Below are 22,832 nucleotides of genomic sequence, written 5' to 3'. Positions count from 1 at the left end.
CCAAATCAACACATCAGCATCCCCAGATTTAACTCTTCCAGCTCCATTCAGTCTATTACGTATGTTTGCTGATCTGCAGCCTTCCTTTTTCCATCAGATGCTCCACTCAGAGCAAAATCAGTTCAATCATTTGCTTTTATTAAACTGTCCAGTATTTTTTAACATGGACTCAGGTCTGCTTAGAACATTCTCTGGCCAGGATTTTCAATCTCAAAAATGACACAACCATAACAATTTCACCTGTTAGTGGCAAAGATTGACCCTACAAGCACAAGACAAATTTCATTTGACTTCTCAAATCCGACCTCTTTTCAAACCCTGTAATTAATATAATCAATTCTACCTTTACTATTTCTTCAAACTGCTCTGGAGTTTAAATCATGCACCGAATATTCAAACACCCGCAATACTTGCTTCTCTCACTCCACCTCCTCATGCAACACATCAGGACCTTCACTCACCCTCCACGGACAGGAGCTTAGGTTTGTCTTAAAGCAACAGTCACCCAACAATCTCTTAATAGGTTTCCCAAGTACAACACTTCTGGAAAAAATTTGAACACAAATCACAATAATAACTTATTTTACTACATGCATAATAACAGGCTTGCTGACACACAAAGTCACTCTTATAGTGTCTCTGTTGAACCTCAAACTGCCATTATCTTCACTGATCTTGTAAATCTTTGCAGTGTTCTGAAATCAAATGCTCCACAGGGTGTGTTTTTAATATTACACAGTCTGCCTTCAGCTCACAAATTTAAATGATGATTAAAAATAGACTGAACAACAGTAATCCAGTGACTTCTCACTTGCAATAAAAAAAAGGTTTCAGTCTCTGGTGGATTTATGGCTCACTTCCACCACCTTCTGAATTGACTTGTGCTGAGTTCTGAGCAGCCTGCTTAGAAGGTGTGCAGCTCTCCTTAACACTGTTCTGTGATTTGCAGCCATTCTTCATTTGACCAATGGGGAGAAAGTTCTTAGACAGTGTGAAGCATATGATACTATCCAGTTAATCCCTCCCATGTTCTATTTCTAACCTCTTTTACTTGACCTTGACGATCACGTCAACAGGGTCAGGTGATTAAATAAATAACTTATAAATTCTAATTTTATTTGTTCCATACACAGTACAACATGTAGTGAAATACTTGTGTTCGAGCTGCAGACAGGCTGCAGACGTAGCCGCTCCATTCCCGGGCTTTGTTTTAACATGGAGGTCTAGCCAGGACCCTTATTCGATACCGGGTGACAATGGAACTTAAGACTCCCGCTCCAAAGGTGTGTAGTCTTACCACTACACTATTCAGCTGCATAGCGGAAATGTTAAGGACTTGGGAAAAGAAAAGAGTCTTGTGCTGAGAATTGGAGCAGCCTTACACTCGTCTCTCCTTAACATCATGACATCGGATGTTCGCTGAGTTGGAACTACAATATCCAGAAGATAGCCTAGAAAACAAGCATCTTACTTCACGACAATGTGCTTTGACACCATTGTTTTATAGAGATCATATAAACAGGAACAGACTGTGAAAAATCATCACTTGATTACAAAAGCTGGATTTTTGAAGAGGAAGGCTCAGATTAACAAATGTCTGCACCAGCTGAAAGCCTTGTTTTGACACAAAAAATCTGCTGAAACTGAGGCTCAGTGTCAGTTTTGTGAGTGAAAGTTGTGAAAAACAGTATTTTGCGACTGGCTTCAAAGCATATGCAATTGTAGAAGAATGTTTAAATGAGTCAAGTAAATGTTACCTAAATTACACACAAAATCTAATGCAGAAAAATAGTTTCACATCTGTTGCGGCTGTAATAGTTGGTGCTAGGAGAGTCTATTTTCAGGAGTTATCAGAGCTAGTGTGTAATTGGGACTTTGCATAGATGCTTAAAGCTCTTATTGCAGTGCCAAAACTTTGTCTCTGTCCTAAAACTCTTCCCTCTGTCCTCACGCTGACTGTTTAGAGGTGAACCCCACTTATTGTTCCACTTATTGCTGTGCCATTAGCAAATGTTGTTGCGCAACTGTGTTTATTATGTTTGTTTCCAAGAATGGTTGGATGGTCCTCACAGTGAATTATGTGAGAGCATTTTCTCCTCCCTTTCTGTAAAGGATGGTGTGTATCCTTTGCTCAAAGAAACCATAAAAGAAGCATTGAAGCGCCTTTCCTTAGTATTTAGAGAACTGAGCAGCTCTTAATATGGTCGCTTTGCAGATATTTCAGTCATGTCTCTCAGTTAAGAAGCAAAATTAACTTTTGGAACGTACCTATTGCCTCAGTCTCTTTTTGTCCTTTGTCAGAACATCAGCTCACTTTCCCTTCCTGTCTCCCAGCTCCAGTGCTTCCTACTGTTAGTATTAGTTCCCAGTTTAGATTTCGGTAGTTTATAGCTTTCTGTTTCCTGTTGTACTTTATGTTCCACATTTCATCAGTTTCACCTTCAGCTTAATAAAAGGTTCGCATGTCGAATTTAGGTCCTAATAGAGGCCTCCTGTCCATACACTGCCCAGTGCAACTAGAGGAAAATAATTATATCGCATTATCTCTTTTCACTTGAAATGCCACCATGAGCTTCTGTTTACTCTGTTTCCTCAGCGCTCTGCTGTCTCTGAGATAATGTTTCCTCTTTTTAAATGTGTTAATGTGACCTTACCTTGACTCAACTTATAGGTGTATCTGCAGTTTACTAGACATTACTAGACATGATATTTACGTTTTTTTTTTACTTTGTTAATATTTAATGTGCTTTATGTATATTGTAGGCAACCTTACATTGTGATAATAGAAAATATTAATTTCATATTCAGTTTGTAACAAACACCAAAATTATATGAATATTAAATTATTGTCATGACTGTGAATTATTTTGGCCTAAATATTATGTATATTCTGACAGCCTAAACTCTGATAACAGAAGTATTGGAAAGTTTAAGAAGAAGCAAGTGTTCACCTTTAATGTGAAGACTTGCTCCTAGTGGAAGAGATTTCCACTAGGAGATTTTCTCTTGGTGTGAGCATTTGTCACCATTCATGTTATCACTGTGATTCTTATATAACGTAGTGGGTTTATCTCCATCTATGTTTGACCTTAAAGAGCATACAATATAATAAAAACAGAGAAGTCACCGGTAAACAGCTGTAGTAAAAATATGTCCGTACTTCTTTACAGATTAACAGTCCACAAGTTGGGTGCTCGGACTCTGATTCGTTCCCTGGAGGAGGGAGAAGACAGAGGATGGCAAGACACAAAAGTGAAGGAGAAGGTGGTGCAGCTCAGTGTCCAATCGGGTATAAGCAGTTCACTGACTGCCTTCATTGCTGTCTTCAACAACAATGGCGAGGCGATTCAAGGACCTCTTCTGCACAAAAATATTTCAAAACACGGTGAGTTTTTAAAAGCAAGAACTAAAACTTTCACCCACAACTCTGAAGATCAAAATTACGGTGCATGAATAAAGGGAGTGCAATGATTAAAAATAGTTTTATAAGATGATTTGAAAACAAGCTCATTAAACTAAAAACCAAAATATTAAGGGAAAAAAGCCCATTGGTCAACACTGACAGTGTACCAAATAAAGGATGGTCAGCCAGAGGTCTATATGCTGTGGGGCCCATTCAGGAGGCAGCTGAATGGAATGGAGTGCAGAGAGGGCAGACTGAACAAGGGACTAAATAGATGAATGAAAAACATATAAAACAGCAATGACATCCAAATGTCATTCCGACTGGTGACGTGTAGTCGGATGGTGACAAAGACAGAGAGGGTAGTCAGAACGGACACGATTGGACTGCCAGAAACTACGTTGGAATCTCACAGGCAAATGGGAACCATCAAGAGGCCTCTAGAAGAGACCGAGGGTAAGGCAAGTCCTGAGGAGTATGCTAAATGAGAAGAGCAAGATCTGGGCATCAACACCTGCAAGAAAGCTCCTTATCATGCATGGGGTTTCAGCCCAAGTCCAGCATCCTGAAACTTTTCGCCAAGCGAAAGGAAGCGGGCCAAGGACTGGTGAGTGTCAGAACCACTATCCAGGATAAAATTTTAAAAAAAGAGCCATGAGCATATCAGGAAGATGACCACAACTGATCACGTACTTAGGGAATACTCCAGGCAGCAGAAACCTGAGAAAGAAAAGGAGGAAAAAGAGGCACCATCATGGAAGTATAGGTCAATGCAGGGCAAGCACCACTGACAGATAGAAGAAGTGACTGATATCGAGAAATCCGACCAGTGGCTGGACAAAACTGAACTGAAAGACTAATCATGGCAACAAAAGATCCATAATGGCTGAAGTCTACCACACCAGGCAAGACCCCAGGTGTAGGTTATGCAAAGTTGCCCCTGAGACCTTCCAGCACGTAATTGCAGGGTTCAAGATGCTAGCAGGCGGGGCATACAAGGAAGACCATAACCAAGTTGCCGGCATAGTATAGAGGAATATCTGCACCGAGTATGGCCTGGAAGTTGAGTTCAAAATGGGACACGCCCCATAGGGTGGTTGAGAGAGACCAGACTAAGATCCTGTGGGACCAGATACAGATAGACAAACTCACAGAAATATAAATTAACACAATACTGTCCATGCTATGCAAAAAGAATTTGTCACGATATAAACAGGCAATAGAGCAACAATCCTCAGACACTCTGTGATCCAGGACCTTCTAATTACTCAAATTATAAAATTTTGAAAAACATCAGTTGTTTGATGCTAAATGTTTTACTGACATAATTTTAGTTAATGTATTTTATTTTGCATTACGCATATTTTATGTCAATAGGACATTTATTTTAGAAATTCTCATATAGGAACTATGAGATGCGCGCCCATTTTGAAGCATGAGCATGGCAAGTTGAAGCAGGAGAGGCCAATTTAAGTCTGGGAATGTTAAAGTGTTCTTAAAAGTATCTGTACAGTGCTCATTTCAGCCTCTAAACATGGGTCAGCCCGCGAGGTATATTTTATGTTATATAGATCATTTTATATCTCTATTGTACCTGTTTTACTATCTCATTGAATGTTATGTTTTTTTTTAGTTTGATGGTAGCGTAGTTTGTGATCAAGGTGATGCTGTAACAATATCAACCCAAGATTGTACAACTCATTAAAGTCAAGTTTACTGCCATCAGTAAAAACAACTCTTTATTGACTTTAAGAAGAGGTGATATCCAAACATCCTTAAAAGATCCAATGGACCTGATCTATGAAAATATTAACCACTAACTAGCCTGTAAACACTGAATAAACCAATAATGCTGTTGCAAAGTTAACATGATTACAACTGAAATATGACAACATGTTTTTATACATTGTTTCTATAAATTTTGTGATATTTTAAATATTGTTAAATGGCACTTATTAAATCACGGTGTGAAAAAAGCCCCACTTTGTTGACATTTTAACCAGCTTCATATTATTAGTACATTTTACAACCGATTGTTATGATTGATGGTATGATGTTTAACTATGTGTTTACCGTCCATCTTTAGGATCTAAAAATGCCTTCTTTTCTTGCCACAGATTACATTGATTGCACTCTGAGTCCTTACCAGGATTATGAAGGTAAGCAAGAAGCTAAATACAACAGATATTGTTTCTCTAAATTTTTGATATTTTAAATATTACTGAAGAACTCGTACCTTTGGTTATGAATCTTTGTGCATAAAACACAGTGATTCATAACACTTGGAACATTTTTATAAATCCATTTTAAACTGTTGTCAAGATTAAGTTTTAAATTTCTTTATAATTTCTTTACCTCCCCTCTCCTTTAGATCTCCAAGAGGGTTCCCTTCTTGCCATGGGTTACATGTATGCTGATCAGGAATCTTATGGCAAGCTAAGTTTTGTTTGTTTTTTATTTCTCTAAATGCTGGTAAACACCGAACAAACCAACATTTCTGTGTCACAGTTACTGCTGAACTCATTTGCAACATTAATGAAAAGAATTGTTCCTATATGTTTTTGTGATACTTTAAATCTTACTGAAAGTTGCACCGTTGTAATGAGTTATAAATCACAGTGTGTGAAAAGAAAAACATTTTTGACATTTTGAACATTTTAACAAGCTTATTATTGTAAATACATTTTAAACTGATTGCTGTGATTCATATGAGGCTTAGCGTAATGTCTTTAACTTCTTGCTTTTGGATCTGAAAATGCCTTTCTTAATTGCAACAGATTACGTTGGTTGCACCCTGAATCCTTATCAGAATTGTGAAGGTAAGTAAATGGCTAATTATAGCACAACATTCTTAAATAGATTTTTTTATAAATAGAATAACTGCCTGTAAACACTGACCAAACCAATATTCCTGTGGGACAGTCGGTATTTAACTTGTTTGCAGCTTTATTGTGAAAAGCTGTTCCTCTAAATGACAGTAATATTACTGAAGAACCTGCTGCCTTGTAATGGCATATGAATCACTGTATAAAAAAATGACAAAAATAATCACACTATTTTGACATTTTAATAACCTTTTAATTATAAGAACATGCTAAACTGATCATTGCCATTGGTGGTACAAAATTTAGTTGTAATGTCGTCACTTCTCCCTTTGTTTTGTGCCTGAAAAAACCTTCTTTAGTTACTGCAGATTACAGTCGTTTCATTCTAAAGTGTTCTTGGACTACTTCTACAAGGGAGTCATAGATAGATTGATAGATAACTCATAACATTATTACTACCTGCCTAATATTGTGTTGGTCCCCCATTTCCTTTAAAACAGTCCTGACAGTCCAGTATGGGCAGAAATCTGTGCCATCAGAAACTGAATTTGAATAATTTAAATTTGATTTTATATCACTTCAAACAGAGGTGATCCAGTAATGCTGCACTAATGAATTAGACGAACTATTCACTTTAGCTAAAGTTATTAAGTTCGCTAAAGAGTTGGGATGCTGTGTAAGACATAAATAAAGCTCAAATACAAAGGTTTGGACACCGTTTTGCATGTTTCCCTACTCTAGGGGTCTCTGCAAGCATACAGGGCTCTGACAGGGTACAAGGTGACAACTTAGGATTTCTACTAGACACAGTCGATCATATTTGTTTGTCAAAGCTGAATTCAGGGCAAACGACGCTAAATTAGCGTTTTTAGCTAACAGCTACAATAAGCATAAAAGTTACCTTACAGCTATCATTTGTTAACATGACGCTTGTTCTTATACATGTAATACATTTATTACCAACCTGAGAGTTTATCCGCTGGTCGTTCGACATGACGAATGACTTCTGAAGTCTTAATTCAGCTCAAGACGCTGTAGATTCCCGTCAGTAACACTTTCAGTCCGCTAGCAAAATGTAGTTCTATTAATCTGCGCTTGACCCGGAACCGGATGTAAGTTCCAAAAAACTGAATTGTAGAACTGAAACTGAATGGTGAGAGTGAAACTGAAATTATTCGAGAGCTGAATTTTTAAAGGATAAAATGCAGTTTCAAAGCAAATGAATTCATTTTCAAAATATAAAATTCAATTTCAATTTAGTGATGATCATTTTCAAACCATAAATTCAATTTCAATTTAGACTAATTCAAATTCAGTTTTCAAAAGCATTTATTCAAGTTACAATTCAGATTCAGTCTGAGCAATTCAAATTCAAATTTAAATTATTCAAATTCAGTTTCTGATGGCACAGATTTCTGCCCATAGTCCAGTTCCTGGATGGTATACTGTGGTATCTGGTCTTACATCCCAGTCTAGGGGAACAGAACCACAACATTAGGGTTAACCCCCAAAGTGGAGTTTTTTTGCTTCCAAAACTAACAGTGCTAACTCTGGGGTGAACAAATGCTAAAATAATAAACAAAACAAGCTATTCCAAAAGAAGGTGCTACCTAAACCCTGCATGAAACAAAAGCCAAATAAAAGACAACCACTACCCTAACTCCCTAATTTAATGAACAAGAGAATAGGTAAGGAAAACAATTAGGCAGTTCATCCCTTCTGCTTTAGTGCTTATTTAGTGGAAAAGAGTATTTACAACACTGTATACAAAACTTAACGGTTCTCTGAAGACACGCGCAAAAATTTGTCACAGAGGGTTTGGAGGCCAAGGACAGGTCTATGGCGTTATTTTTGTGCCACTATTCTGAGCACACGTAAAAAAAATTTGCAAGTACAAGTGTTGCATTTTGAGGAGAAATTTATTTTGAGCGAAGAAAAGCTAAATTTGAGCGAACAAAATTCTTCTTCTTTGCTATTATCCATATACACACACAATAACAGCCCCTCTCGTTCGATTTATAAAGACACCACATATTTGCAAAAGTGTTCTAACGTTTTCGGAGATGCCTGTTGCCCACCAGCTGACTGCACAGCTGGACTGGCCATCAGCCGATAGTGATTTTTTGTTTTTATGTTTGTTTGTTTTTGTAACGGTATAAACTATGAAGGAGTTGGATTTGCAAAGTGGTCATGATGGACTCTGGACTCAGGGCTCCATATCCTGCTGAATGAGACTGTAGTCATTGGAATTTCTTTTTTTTTCTTGCCTTGATTGACCTGATCTATTACTTAAAAATAAAAAAAAAATAAAAAGCTGTATGAGAAAGAACAACACATGATTTTCTATAAAAGAAAAAAATAACTGCCTGGAAACACATGAACAAATAAATACTATTTAACTTGTTTGGGACTTTATTGTAAAAAAAAAAACCAACCCAAAAACCCCACTGTTCCTCTACATTTTTGTGATATTTTAAATATTACTGAAGAACATACACACTTGGGATGAGTTATGAACTAGTGTAAAAGCCCCACATTTGACATTTTTAACATTTTTATTATAAATACATTTTAAACTGATTTTCATGATTCATTATTTGTTATGTCTTCCCCTCCCCTCTTTTATATATCTCAAAGAACCTTCCTTTCTTGCCATAGGTTACATGGATGCTGATCAGGAATCTGGTGGTAGGCAAAAACCTAACCTTTTTGTTGATTTGTTTTGGTTTGTTTTTCTTCTCTAAATGCTGGTAAACACTGAACAAACCAACATTTTTTGTGATACAAATACTGTTTAACTCATTTGCAATTTACATGTAAAATGTTGCCCCTATAAACCTTTGTGACACATTAAATCCTGTGGAAAAAGTTGCACTGTTGTAAGGAGTTATAAATTACAGCGTGTTAAAATGATCACATTTTATTTTTACAATTTTGAACATTTAACAAGCTTATTTATTCTAAGTATAAGTTTTAAATGGATTGTTGCGATTCATGGCATGAAGCTTGGCTTAATTTCTTTACCTTCTTTGTTTTCCACAGATTACATGAATTGCGCTCTGCCTCTTGATCAGGATTATGAAGGTGAGCAAAAATTCTAAATAAAACAGAAACACAGATGTGTGTTTATGTTCTATAATTAGAGTGACTGCCTGTAAACATTGAACAAAACATTTCTGTGGCACAGTTACTGTTTAACTTTTTTGCAACTTTAACGTGAAAAGTTAATTCTTTAAGTTTTTGTGATATTTTAAATCCTGCTAAAGAACTTCTGCCTTTGAAAAGAGTCATGAAACAGTGTAAATGTTATTATAGTATAGTATTATAGTTATTAAGTTGAAGTCTTGAAGACACAAAGGATTGTGGCATTATGATGACTGTTTAAAAAAAATAGTTTCAGTTGTTCTAAAATGATATGTTTACCTTGCTTATCTCAATCAGAAGACATGCCCTATGCTAAAGTTAAATTTAAAAGCTAAATGCTATAGAAACAGTGTTTCTTTATGAATACATGGCTGTAAACACTGAAATAACTACCACATTTTTGTGGAACAGTTGACATTTACCTTTTCCTTTGTAGTCATAACAATTTGCCCATGTTAAATAGTACTTACTGTGAATCATTTTATTACCATAGTAAACGTGTGTTTAGTAGTTTCATTTCTCAATTCCCATGTCAGAAACAGTTACTATTTGTTTTAAAACCTTGAAGTGACAAAGTGTTTTTAGTTTTGTGACACATCTTTTAAAAAAGAAAAGAAAAACGGAACAAAGAAAAAAAATAACCTTTCCAAAGAAATTGTCCTACATTACCAAGTTACAAACCATTGCACTGGGTGACAGTTTACTTAGTTAAGGCCCCCACATTAAGTGGAATCATAGGGCTTTTATTTGCCTTGTTTTAGACAGGCATTGTTGCTCATGGTCATGGATGTGGATTTCTGTTTATTGTGGAGGAATAAACTTAATCAAATGTTCATCATATTAAAGGAAGTTCGTATCAAAACACCAAAATTCGATGTAGTATGCATTTAATAACAGTAAATTGATCTATACCAAGGTGTTGTTTATCTGCTCTCTCACCAGCTTGTAACTACAAACCTAGAAATAAGTCTGACAGCAAGACAGGGGTATTTACTCAGATGAAGAAGATACTAAGTGACTTTTGGAAATCTTGTAAGACGGTGGCTGATGGTGCTCTAAAATCTGTGTCTGAAGGTAATGCTAGATATAAGTAGATAAATCCAAAAAACTATCAACTTCCATCATTTGCAGAATGTCAGACATTTGTAGTTGGCTCATCACATGTATGTGTAGTGTGTGCTAGTGGATTAGTAAAAAGAAAATAATAATGTGAAAATATAGTCAACAAAAACTTGAATGAGGCATATAAATATATTACAAATGTTTCAAAGTTTATGGTGGTTTATGGATTGCTTTATATTGTAGACTTTTTATGTCGTCACATGTAGAATAATTATAATCAGGTCCAGCTTTTGTTTCATCTTTGGTTTTTCAGCTGCTGTGCCCGAGCAGCAAACCAGAGATCCTTTGCTGCAAACCAGAGATCCTTTGCTGCAAACCAGAGATCCTTTGCTGCAAACCAGAGATCCTTTGCTGCAAACCAGAGATCCTTTGCTGCAAACCAGAGATCCTTTGCTGCAGTTAGTCTCCCTCCAGGAGGCAACTGGCAAGTGGTTGCTTGATCCAGCTCTGCCTACTGCACTGGGAAAGACCAACGAGGAGGTGGAGAAGTCAAAGCCAGTATTGGTGGGTTGCTGCCAATTTAAATCATTACATAAAGTGCTAATGTCAGATTTCACAGTATGAAACCTAATTAAAAATTTTCATATATAACACAAAGTTTTTGGGTGCCGTCATGGAAGGGACTGTACCTGGAGGCACTGTGAGAGGAGTGATTGGGGGGAATGGCCTGTTTGCTCTAAATCAGAATGATGTTTTGTTATTGGACTTCTGTACTAGGTACAGGTTGGCCAACCAAACAATATGTTTAAGTGTAAGGTTGTTTGTAAGTGTACTTTGTGCCAGAGCAAAAGGTCAGTGGTTGATTTTGTTTTTGTATCTGATCAGAGGCACTATGTCTTGCACACTTTGGTGGAGAGCAATGCTGTCAACTGACCGCCTAATGGTGAGTCGGATTAGATGGCAGGGAGGACTGCTAAATGGGTAAAGAGGGAGGTTTTGGACCTCCCACGGGATGCAAGAGTAGTGAGAGAGGCTGTAAAGGTTAAGGAGTAGGCTTTCTAGACTGGGTTGGCCCAGGGATACTCCCGAAGCAGGTATTGTGGGGCCAAATGGGGTTGTGGCTTCAACAGTTGAACAGAACTTCAAGCAAAAACCTGGGTGTGGGATGAGTTCAGAGAAGCTATGGAGGAGGACTTTTGGCAGGCATCAAAGAAGGTCTGTCAAGCTATCTGGGTACTCAGGAGGGAAAATCTGGGTTTGGCCCAAGCCATGTTTAGTTGGGGAGGAGAACTGCTGTCCCGTGGAGGAAAAGGCATGTTGAGGAACTCTAAAACCCAAGCAAAACGTTCCATATGAAGGAGGGAGAGCCTGAACACTTGGGGTAAGTCTCACCAGTTACACTTGCAGACGGTCACCAGGATTGTTGAGAAGCAGGCAGGAAGGGTTACCTGTATGCGTTTTTAATGTTTCATCTGGGACAGTGCCTGTGGAGTGGCAGTCCAGGGTGGTGGTTCTCATTTTATTATTATTATTATAATAAATTATTGGTGTATTACGCTGCTTAGCCTCACAGGGAAAGCTTAATTCAGGGTATTTTGAAAAGATGTTCCGGCCAATCATCGAACAGGAGGAGGAGCAGGAGGGTTGCCTGTTGTTTTCGATCCTATTCTTAAATTTCAAGAAGGACATCTGCTTTGGGAATCTCAGAATAACATCTGTTTTTTTTGCAAATGACATATATATATATATATATATATATATATATATATATATATATATATATATATATATATATATATATATATATATCAACCAACATAATCTGTTGCGATTAAGTGATATATGTGGTTCTGTATGCTTCACTGGAGCATGACCTTCTGTGTTACATTAGCACAAATCTATTCCATTCAACCACTGATACTTATGACTTCTCATATCCCATGCTTGTTATTTCCTTTTTTTGAATAAAGTAATGATTAGCAACACAATCTGTCTTGTCTTCCCTCTGTCATTTGCCATGGGCCAGCTTGTGACAGTATCCACTGGAGCAATTTGTCACAGTTTGAAATGGTTGGTATGAGAGTCAGCACCTCCAAGTCTGAAGCCATGATTCTTTGTTGGAAAATGGTGGAATGTTTCCTGGATTCTTGTGGTTTAGAGAAATGTGAGCCAAAACATGAATCTTTCAATTATCCAGTCCATTTACATTCCAGCCCTCACCTATGATCATGAAATATGTGTAATGACCATAGAATATGGTCATGACTGCAAGCGGCTGAATTAAGTTTGCTCCGTAGGGCTCAGTCTTATAGATAGGGTGAGAAGCTCTGACATGTAGAAAAATCTTGAAGTAGAACCGCTGCTCCTCCATCTCAGACAAAGCAGGTCGAGGTAATTTAGCCATCTGTTAGGATGCTTCCTGGGTGCCTTCCTTTGTGAATATTTAGAGCATGACCAAAAGGGAAGAGACCCCGGGAATCTGCTGGAGAAATTATATTCCTTGTCTGGTCCTGGAATGCACTTGGATCGCCCAGAAGGAATATGGAAAATATATGGATTAGTCTGGTGCCACTATGGCCTACTTCAGATGAGCATAACATAAAGATGGATGCAACTATAACATAAACAAATTACATTGAAGTCAGCAAATGGAGCAAAAAATATTTATTATCAGTCAAAAAACTCTTATGAAAGTATTTCAGTGCCTTCTTTCAGATTATTTATGTTTTCAAAGTGGTAGAAAACAAGATCATAATCATTGGGTAGCATTTTCCATGTGAAGGATTGTGTTCTGTCTATATCATTTGATTTTGTTTGATTTGGTGAATTAGGCCAACAAGGAAATTTGGGCTACCATTCTGGCTCTGATCTGGCTTCATGGTTTAAAGATGGATTCAAAGAATGAGTGGGATCTTCTGGCTATGAAGGCTGCCTCATGGCTCCGTGCTCAGAATGGTAGTAAAAAGTATGAAAGTGCTAAAGTGCTTTTTAACACTGGTTGATGCTACACTCAGCTGTCTTTCTTTGTTTTGTGTTTTCAGCACCATGGGTGACAGAGTGTGTGGAAGCTGCGAATTTACTGTTGGGTTGCAGCGTGACGAAAGAAGCTCTGGGACTCTGAGGGATTTCTTATAAACCCTTTTCCAGTAGTACCTACTTGGGTTGGGTCGGCACGGCTCAACTCTGTTTTTAGCCTTTTCCATTAGGTGATAGTATCTGGTAGTGGATAGTTTTTTAGTACCTCCTCAGCCGGAGTTCCAAGCGATCCATGCAAGTAGAATGTGACATCAACAGACTGCGTGCCACAAATTGATTGGTCAGTGGTGTCACTTGATGAATCATGAGAGCGTCTACTTAACGACTAACTAACTAAACCGTCATTTTTGAAACCTAGCAACAAGGGAAATGTCTACACTAAAGACAACACCGTGATCACTGACTCTGCCAAAAAGCCACAGACTGAGCAACAGGTATACCACTACCTTTGTTGTGGCGTTCGTGTCACACAAAAATGATATTACAGAACATTTGGCGGAATTGCTATAATAACCCCATGCACATTGGGTCTTATTCGATTTAATGAAAAAGAAGTTGAGCTGAGTCATGCTGCATCGAGTCATGGCGAACCTGAGTAGATGCTACTGGAAAAAGGGCTTTGAAGTGGCTTCACCTTCAAATCTACTTAGAATATACTGCCTTTGATTCAGTGTTGTCCAGTGGCAATGATCACAGTCATGCCTGCTTACTTGATGGACGATTGTTGTTTGCCACTGATTTTAGTATATCACCTTTGTGATTCATTTTAATACTTTGGTTCAAAAATGTTGTGCAGTGAAAGGGACACTCCAAAACAAACAACAAACACATCTCCCACTACTGTCCAAGTTGCAGCATTTTTTTTATTTAGTTAGTCAGTTATTAGTTATCGGTGCAAAATCTCCACGTACTGACAAGTACTGTAATTCTATGAATACATTGAGCAGTTAAACAAGAGAAACTGTATGCAGGTGGATTATGGCAGTTCTGTTTTTACAATAATAAAAATCAATAATCAGCAAGTAAAACCTTGATTTGTGACTTTTGTTTTATTTCATTATTTATTTTTTAAATCCTGTCTGGCAGCTTTGCAATCAGAATTGTGATCTGAATGCATTTTCGCTTTATTTTTTAATAACATTAAACTTTTAGATATATGCTAGGGCCACTGAAGGCAGAAAAATTAAACGGGAAAGCTGTGCGTGTGTGTGTCAGTTATTTCTTGTGCAGTGGTTTTATGCACTGGTTTATCTGGTAGGTATTAAATATTATAAATATTTAAATACACCAAATATTTAATTAATTTGTTTTCTACCTGCTGTACCTAAGAAGCCACCCACAGGCCCTTTGCTGACATTAATCTCCCTCCAGCAGGCGTCTGGCTGCTTTTTGCTTGATGCGCCTCTGGCTACTGCACTGAGTAAGACCAGCAAGGAGGTGGAGAAATCAATGCCTGGAAAGGTGACTTGTTCATCTTAAATAATAACATAAACTGATAATTTGAGATATTGTGAAAATAATAATAATAATGATAATATAGCAAAATTTGAACACAAACACATGATGTATATACATGTATGGAACAACCGGACAACAATATTATGTGTGTGTTATAATTTGTTTTAATTATATAATTAGAATTGTTATATATTTGTATTGTAAATTGGTATTTGACAATTGTGTTTACCATTGTAAACAAATAAACAGATAAATCAGAATTGTTATCATAACATTGAGAAAGTAAAGACTGTAGCAGCTCTTTCAGAAAGACTGTCCCTTTTTTTCTCTCCCACTTTCTGGTGATGAAATTTATACTTTGTTACTTGTTTAACACATAAAGAAATATCAAAGTGATTTTAAGGAAAGAAAAAAATGGCTGCATTTCAGGGCACTTACATAATAAAGATTTATATGGTTTATTGCTCTGGGTTTATCGCAGCTTATAGACAAAAAATGTGAAATTGTATGTGAGACTCCATATAGACAGGTGGATCCATAAAGTGTAGTCGGGGAGCGGCGGATATTGTGGTGGTAAATCTTGCTAGCCCTAGTGCAACCCTAGTTTTCCATATGACAATGTTCTTTATAAAAATAAGTGTCAAAATTACTTTATTTCTTAGTTATAATATAATCTAACCTATAATTGTGCCAGCACATATTTTGAATCAATAAAACGGGCTTTTCAGATTTTAACACAGGTGGTTAATTTAACATAATAAATCATGAAAGATGAAGTTTACATTTCTGGTGAAAAACATCCATTTCTTCATGACAGTGGAGATTTCTGACATTTTGTGTTTTCACGTTTTTATACTTATTGAGGCACATGCTCATTATTATATAGGCTATACAGTACATAAAATCAAAATTCACATTTTTATGTACCTGAAATGTTTAATTATTTGGATATATGCCTGCTGTTGTTGCTGTTGTATTTTAACCAAAGATACATCAACCGTAACGCCTCCATATGTGTAAAGAAATGGCTATGATTTTGCTACCCCATCTAAGTTCAGTGGCACACTAAGAACATTTTCCCATACGCCCCTGTAGCCACCCTACAGTCTTCTGTACCACCACAAGACTTTTAAACGCGAGGTTCAAGTCCTGATGACTGTTCTCAGAGCTAAGGCTGAGAAAAAAAGCTCCACCCACATCACAACAAGTAAGTGAGAATATCAGACAGAGGTGACATATCAGTTGAGTCTGTGCTGTGTGAACACTTTGGCCTTTAATATTTACAAACGGGGACTGCAGTAAAACATCTGACATCTGACACACATGTCGGGCTTTAGAGGTAAGCTCCTACCGTGCATTTATTTAAGCAGCCTGATCACTCACTGCTCAGCAACACATTACTGCACACTGACACGAAAACCTTAAAACTAAGGATAGCAGTCTGAATGCTGTCACATTGAAGTTCTTTATTAATTTTGTTTATATGTTTTTATCGTGATATAAAGAAATGCGGTTGCGCTGCAACAGACAACCGCATTTACAGAGAGACATCTGTCTGTGTGTGTGTGTGTGTGGGGGGGGGTTCCTGATGCAAACAACAGGAAGAACTAAACCGGAAGGTGCTTCAGGCTAGCTGTTACCTGTCATCAGAACAGTGGTATGCGGTGACGATTCCGCCCACCTCACACACCACACACATACACTAAGAAAAACACATTCGTCCACCATGTAACAATTTCACAACATAAATTGGACCAGTTTAAAGCACTATTTGTGCTGCCTGTCTGCTTTCAAACACGGACATTTTAAGCCTAACTAAATATCTACTATATTCACTGTTAGCTGACAATGCTGACAAGTGGTTTTCAAATCATTCCTTTAGGAAAAGAAACAAGAAAACAAAATGAAAACACCTCACTATAAATAAAACTGTATGACTGGAAAACTGTGCATAAGTAATCAAATTAATAATGCAATTAAAATTTAACTAACTACCAAGATGTTCCTATTACCATTAAAATAATGTTCTTGGTTCACAGGTACAAGGATGAACTTCTCCGGTCTGCTAACTCTCCAAAAGGAACGAGGTACTGATACACAGAGACTTCTGTTTTCTCTCTGACCACTTTTGGATTTTGCAATATTTTAATGTAACTGGTTACTGATTATAATGGCACATAATATCTTGCTTCACACATCGTTTGTGATAGAGATAATATCTAATTAAAAACAGTATTTGAAAACAGGGACAAATAGCAGAAATACAGTCCGCAATGTCATACATTTCATGTTTGTTCTTGTGTAGTTCTTTAAAAACTAAAATAAAATTAAAGTATAAAAACTTAGAACTACAAAAATCTAGTCTTTCATGTTAATTCAGTTTAAATAATATTACTGTTGAATAGTCAAATGAAAGTCTGTTTAAATTAAATGTAACTTCCAGAATAAACATTAAAGAAAGTGTCTTATATAGTTAACACAGTCAATGAAAAGTTATGATTCAACTCAAAAGTCCATGAAGGATGAAAGCAGTCTTAACAACATTATACTAGTCCTCATGTTCTGTATTGTAAATAATCTTGGATTGAGTTTATTGATGTCTTTTTCTTCAAAGGGGATCGAAAGATCAGGCAGGACCTAACAACACAAGTATTTCTAATAAAACATTGAAAGCATGCTACTCAAAAAATTAGCCAAAACAGTTGAATGATTTTTAATGTTGATTGTTGGTGTGAGTTTGAATCCATTGTGAGCCTGCATCGCATGCACAGTAGGGTACGGTGCAAAATGTTTGGCATGCAGCATGTCATTGCATTTCTGCCAGACATAAAACACCATTTAAAAGCATATTGTAGAGAATAATATCATGAACATTAAGAACAAACTCAACAAACTTTCAAATGAAAAGGGCACTTTACCACTACAATCATAAGAGTATATTTTAAAACATTTTAAAACAGTAGTTTTGACACTTTGACCTTTGTCACTGTCAGCCAAAACCTTTTTTTAAGTATCAGCTTGGTAAACAGGTAGAATTTCCTTGTAAAAAGAAGAAATAATCCACGAGTCAACTCTTTGTAAAACATGTTTAGTTTATGTATTCATGGTTTATTCTGTATTTCTGTCAGTTCCTCTGAAGAGCATTGAGGTGGAGCTGGAGGTGAGGGACCATGTGGCTACAGTGGTCTCCACTCTGAACTACGAGAACAAGAAGGACAAACCATTAGAGGCTGTTTTTGTCTTCCCTCTGCCTGGAGATGCTGCTGTCTGTCATTTCAGTGCTAAGATCGGACAGACACAGATTGTAGCTGAGGTGAAGGAGAAACAGAAGGTGAGCTGGACAGTAAATATAACCTGATTATAAGTAAGATTCAAAATAACATCATCTGGGGCTCTCCTCAGCTCTTTCCGGGAGAGTGGCACGGTTGCCCCTCCGTTGGTCTTCCTTGGTCTCTTGTGCTCTGAGGGCCTCTGAATGTCTGGAGCCTGGATCTCCTCCATACCTGCTTCATGCCCTGGTGGACAGGGCTATGGCCCACCACACCCTCTAGCAGATCATTACATGAAGGAACCTTTTAAATACAAGCGTGCTCATGCTCACAGGTGTACACACGGGTGCTCACAGACACAAACTACACCCTTTTTGGCTCCTACCTCAAAGCACACTGTGCGCTGTCGATCCTACGTGCTGCACAATAATATTCAATATTTAGTATTTACTGTTATATTCACATAGATCACCGCGATGATGTTGTTCACTATATTGCTCAATTTTTTTGCTCGTTTTCTCTTTTTTCTTTCTCAACAGGGCATCTTTCTTTGCCTTTAGACAATAATTCTGATGGCAAAAGAACCAAACGGCACAAGCGGAGAAAAAAAAAAGATTCAAAATAACAATAAACACAGTGAATGTCTTTGACATGTGTCACCTGTCCTCCAGGCTCATGAGGAGTATGATGATGCTCTGAACTCCGGTCAGCAGGCCTTCCTATTGGAGGAGAGTGATCAGAGTCCAGATATATTCTCTCTGAGTGTGGGCAGTCTGCCTCCAAGAGAGAGCGCCTCCATCAGGTTGGAGTACGTGACTGAGCTGTCTGTGCAGGCTGATGATGGTCTGAGGTTCTGTCTGCCTGCTGTGCTCAACCCTCGATTCAATCCTCAATACAAATATCGGGGTATGAAAAACACTTGACACTAGCAGAAACCCTCAAATTCAAACATGTAAAAGGTTTCATAACTACATATGTGGAAATGAGTAAGATATTACATGGAATTATTTACATGTTAACCAAAAAATAACTACTGTAAGTCATTCCATCTCAAATTGGGCAATTTGTAGAATATTTTCTGCTTGATTGCCACTGATTTGAATAAAAATTTTATGATACAAAATTTGAGCATCTATAATTATTGCAGTCAAAATTTTGTTTTATATCTAAAATACTTTTCAACATACATATTTTTGAAAAATGACCCTTGCACCTACTTTAATGGCATTTTTATTATAAATTGAAACTGCAGCAATGTTTGAACATGAATCTCCAAAGGCTGATTCTGTTCATCTGGTCGTAGCATTTTCAGTGAGAGAAATGTTTTATCACTCATCAAAGTGACTTCTTCAGTCTCACCTGACTGCAGGTTTCCCCAATCTTATTGACAGTACATTTGCATAATGACTGAAACTAGCACCAGTGAAGGAACAATGGGCTGGGAGGTCAGTTTCTTCATCATGATTATGCAAATTCTCATGACCATTGATCAACAGCTGAAGTCTGAAGAAGTCGCTTTGATGAGTGATGAAACGTTTCTCTCACTGAAAATGCTACGACCAGATGAACAGAATCAACCTTCTGAGATTTACTTACCTGGATGACTGAGAATGCATCAAGATGTATAAACGTGAATATCTAAAAGATGTTTAAAAATAAAAGCCTTATGTGTGTACTGATCTTTGTTACTATCAAAACAAATCAGGATCTATACTCTTGGACAAATACAAACATGTACTAGCTAAAAGAAAAAAAAGAAAAAAAAATTCTGTCTAAACAGATTTAGCTGAAATTTTTATGATATAAAGTTGGAATATATATAATGAATCTTATAAAATTATTGTAAATTGTTTAAATGTATGAAATGCTCTGTCAACCCACTTCCAGGCACATGGTTCTTTTTGCCTTTTGAAATCAGGGGAAAAGTTTAAACATGAATACCTCAATGAAGGAGTTTCTACATAAATTATGGTTACAGATGAGCATATTTTTCATTTTCTCGACCTGGATCACTTTTCTATTCTGTTATACCTATTCTGCTTATAACTGAGAATATATCTTAGTGTTAGCCTGAATTAACTCTCTTTGGAATCACATGACTGCCAATCTTTCATTTGAAATATGGAATTTATAAAGTGATTGGAGGATGGACATGCCATTCTGTATTCGTGCTGTCCTTTAAGAGTATTGAAAGAAAACATTTGACTGACCCTCATCATACCTGCAGTTCCCTTTCTGCTCTCTTTTGGTGTCATTTGAAGTTACAGCTGTGAAAAAAAAAAGAAGAGAAAAAATGGTTACTTCTAATCGGTCACATTTGTTTACAGGTAGGAAATCTAAATCTTTAGAGGTGGTTTATGTTCCAGCCTCTTGGGTGCCCTACACTCTGTCTTTCTCTGCCCGAGTGTCCTCTCCTCGTCCAATCTCTAAAGTAGAGTCCAACTGTTCCCTGGACCCTCTCCAGTACCTCAACACTGATCAAACCCAGGCCACGGTAGGTAGAGTGCTGATGCGTCTGTTGTGTGTGTTTGTTACTTATTACTGAGAATTAAACATGAATGTGTTTTTGGTGTGCAGGTCAAGCTGGCTGCAGGACACAAGTTTGACAGAGATGTTGAACTGCTGATTTATTACAAAGATGCCCACCAGCCCACTGCTGTGGTGGAGGCAGGACAGGCCTCTGCTGAGCCGGGTGAGTGAAAACGAGTGAAGTTGTTTGCTGCAATTTGTTAGAATAAACAGTAAAAACTCTTTTCTGTCATTTTTCTGTCCCTTTTATTTTTCAGGCACTCTGATGGGTGATCCAGTGGTGATGGTGAGTCTATACCCTGAGTTCCCAGAGACTGTGATGTCTTCAGGGACTTCTTGTGGAGAGTTTGTGTTCTTAATGGATCGATCTGGAAGTATGGACTGTGCTATCAGTAAGAGTGAGCAGGAGGAAGCTCGTATGAGCTCTGCCAGGGTATCCTTAATAAGTTATTACAGTCATAACATCTTTAGTAGTGTCCCTACCAGCCAGTGACTGTTACCATCTTTTCCCGCTTCTCTTAAGGATGCTGTGCTGCTCCTGTTGAAGAACTTACCAATGGGCTGTTATTTCAACATCTACAGTTTTGGGTCCAGTTATGAACACATCTTCCCGTGAGTCTGTCTCCCTCGTATCAGTCAGCCCAACAAAAGACTTTCTGTTTTTGGTATGAAGTGCATGTAATTGTGTACTGATATTTATGTGATGGCAGTAAGAGTGTGGAGTATAGCCAAGAGACCATGGAGGAGGCGCTGAAGAATGTTGATCAAATGGAGGCTGATTTGGGAGGATCGGGGATGCTGGAGCCCCTCAAACATATTTACAACCAGCCTTGCATTCCCAGTCACCCTAGACAGGTAACATGCACAGTGGTTCTAATTAATTTTCTGGGGACTTCTTGTAATCATAACCTTACTGCTTGCCTAACTCTTACCTTAACCTCCTAAGACCCGAGCTCTTTCATGGCATGCATTTTTAATTTCTCTTTGCTATTTGGGCTGATTGGATGTAAAAACTGATGAATGTAAAAACAAAGAATTATCTTTTTACCTGATTTTGCTCTACAAGGGCCTGATAGTCACATACGAGGACATTCGTTTTAGCAGTTAGGGCAGTATAATGTCCTCGTAACTGGTATCAGGCCCTTGTAGAGCAAAATTGTGTATTGTGGTCTAGACAACCCAAAATGTCATGTCCACATATGTGGATGCCAAGTCCTAGGAAGTTAAAACAACCATTTGCCTTGGAATGTAATTACTTATGTCATTGCATACATGTCTTTCTTTACATCTCCATAACAGGACTGTATAAACAGACTTAATTTCTACAACATGAGTAAAACTTACATCAAACACAAATGTACCAAGAACGAGTTGATGGTGGATTTTGCAATTTGTACCATAGTTGCATCTACTAAACATATCAGACACGTTTGAATCTCAGTGACCTCAACTTCAAGATGGAGGTCAGAGGTCAGGTTTTCAGAAAAATACTTAAGATTTGCACATCTTTGTGGCCTATTTCACCTATCATGTAGTATAGGCGCATCTACTAGGAGGCTAAGAGGACTGGCAACTCCCTGTATTTTGTTATTTTGTTTTTGTTGGAGATACTAACTGTGCATTGTTCTTTGCACTTTACAATACAAACATTTGTGCTTCTGAAACCACAGCTCTCAGAACAAGCTGTGTGTTTCTAGATGTAATGTTATCTGCCAACTCTCCTGTCTAGCTGTTTGTCTTTACTGATGGAGAGGTGTGGGACACCAAAGAAGTGATAGATCTGGTGAAGAAGAACTCAGATTCTCACAGGTGAAACCACAAAAACACAACTATATCTACACAATTCCCAGAATGTCCAAAATGTCCTCTATTTACTCAAAGAAAACTGCTGTATTGCAGGTGTTTCTCTTTTGGGATTGGGGAAGGGGCCAGCTCTGCTCTCATCAATGGGATGGCCAAAGAAGGAGGAGGTCACGCTCAGTTCATCACAGGGACTGACAGGATGCAAGCAAAAGTAAGACATTAAACACAATTAGAAGTCAAGTTAAGCATTGCAGCAGCAGCAGCAGATACATATTTGAGATCAGACCTGCAGTGAGTAAAATG

The 22,832-nt window shown here is 37.6% G+C and overlaps 2 protein-coding genes across 10 annotated transcripts in view; both read left to right on the top strand.

Annotated features, from left to right (window-relative positions):
• Window positions 1–22,832, top strand: part of LOC116322914 (von Willebrand factor A domain-containing protein 5A-like) — a 50,591-nt gene that overhangs the window by 9,648 nt on the left and 18,111 nt on the right. For 3 of the 7 annotated variants that reach the window (XM_039622783.1, XM_039622779.1, XM_039622777.1), the window contains exons 1-11: window positions 16,064–16,135; window positions 16,968–17,015; window positions 18,057–18,259; window positions 18,869–19,103; window positions 20,525–20,691; window positions 20,775–20,889; window positions 20,984–21,159; window positions 21,250–21,338; window positions 21,437–21,581; window positions 22,456–22,535; window positions 22,626–22,740. The exons of 2 other annotated variants lie outside the window; for them this stretch is intronic. In XM_039622783.1, coding sequence (XP_039478717.1) covers window positions 16,081–16,135; window positions 16,968–17,015; window positions 18,057–18,259; window positions 18,869–19,103; window positions 20,525–20,691; window positions 20,775–20,889; window positions 20,984–21,159; window positions 21,250–21,338; window positions 21,437–21,581; window positions 22,456–22,535; window positions 22,626–22,740 — 1,428 coding nt within the window. In that variant the 5' untranslated portion in view covers window positions 16,064–16,080. 2 more of the 7 variants (XM_039622780.1, XM_039622776.1) reach the window with 2 other exon arrangements.
• On the top strand, window positions 5,850–15,210 carry LOC116322916 (von Willebrand factor A domain-containing protein 5A-like). 3 transcript variants are annotated; one of them, XM_039622789.1, is made up of 7 exons: window positions 5,850–6,222; window positions 8,887–8,916; window positions 9,271–9,312; window positions 10,315–10,446; window positions 10,748–10,998; window positions 13,266–13,389; window positions 13,476–15,210. In XM_039622789.1, exons 1-7 carry the CDS (start codon window positions 6,159–6,161, stop codon window positions 13,553–13,555), a joined length of 723 nt encoding a protein of 240 aa, XP_039478723.1. In that variant the 5' UTR covers window positions 5,850–6,158; the 3' UTR covers window positions 13,556–15,210. The 3 variants fall into 3 exon arrangements, with proteins under 3 accessions (XP_039478723.1, XP_039478722.1, XP_039478724.1); XM_039622788.1 differs by having other exon boundaries at window positions 8,866–8,916; XM_039622790.1 differs by lacking the exon at window positions 10,315–10,446.

The sequence above is a fragment of the Oreochromis aureus genome, linkage group 14 (genome assembly GCF_013358895.1).
Source record: "Oreochromis aureus strain Israel breed Guangdong linkage group 14, ZZ_aureus, whole genome shotgun sequence".
NCBI lineage: Eukaryota > Metazoa > Chordata > Actinopteri > Cichliformes > Cichlidae > Oreochromis > Oreochromis aureus.
The sequence above is the reverse complement of the archived record's forward strand: the minus strand, read 5'-3'. Positions and strand labels throughout refer to the sequence as shown.

Bases quoted from the DNA above. Each gene is read 5' to 3' on its own strand.
- LOC116322916 (XM_039622788.1), top strand. From the start codon at position 6,159: ATGCCTTTCTTAATTGCAACAGATTACGTTGGTTGCACCCTGAATCCT. The intron at 10,447-10,747 runs GTAATGCTAGAT...TTGGTTTTTCAG, and splicing joins TCTAAAATCTGTGTCTGAAG to CTGCTGTGCCCGAGCAGCAA. The intron at 13,390-13,475 runs GTAGTAAAAAGT...TTGTGTTTTCAG, and splicing joins ATGGCTCCGTGCTCAGAATG to CACCATGGGTGACAGAGTGT.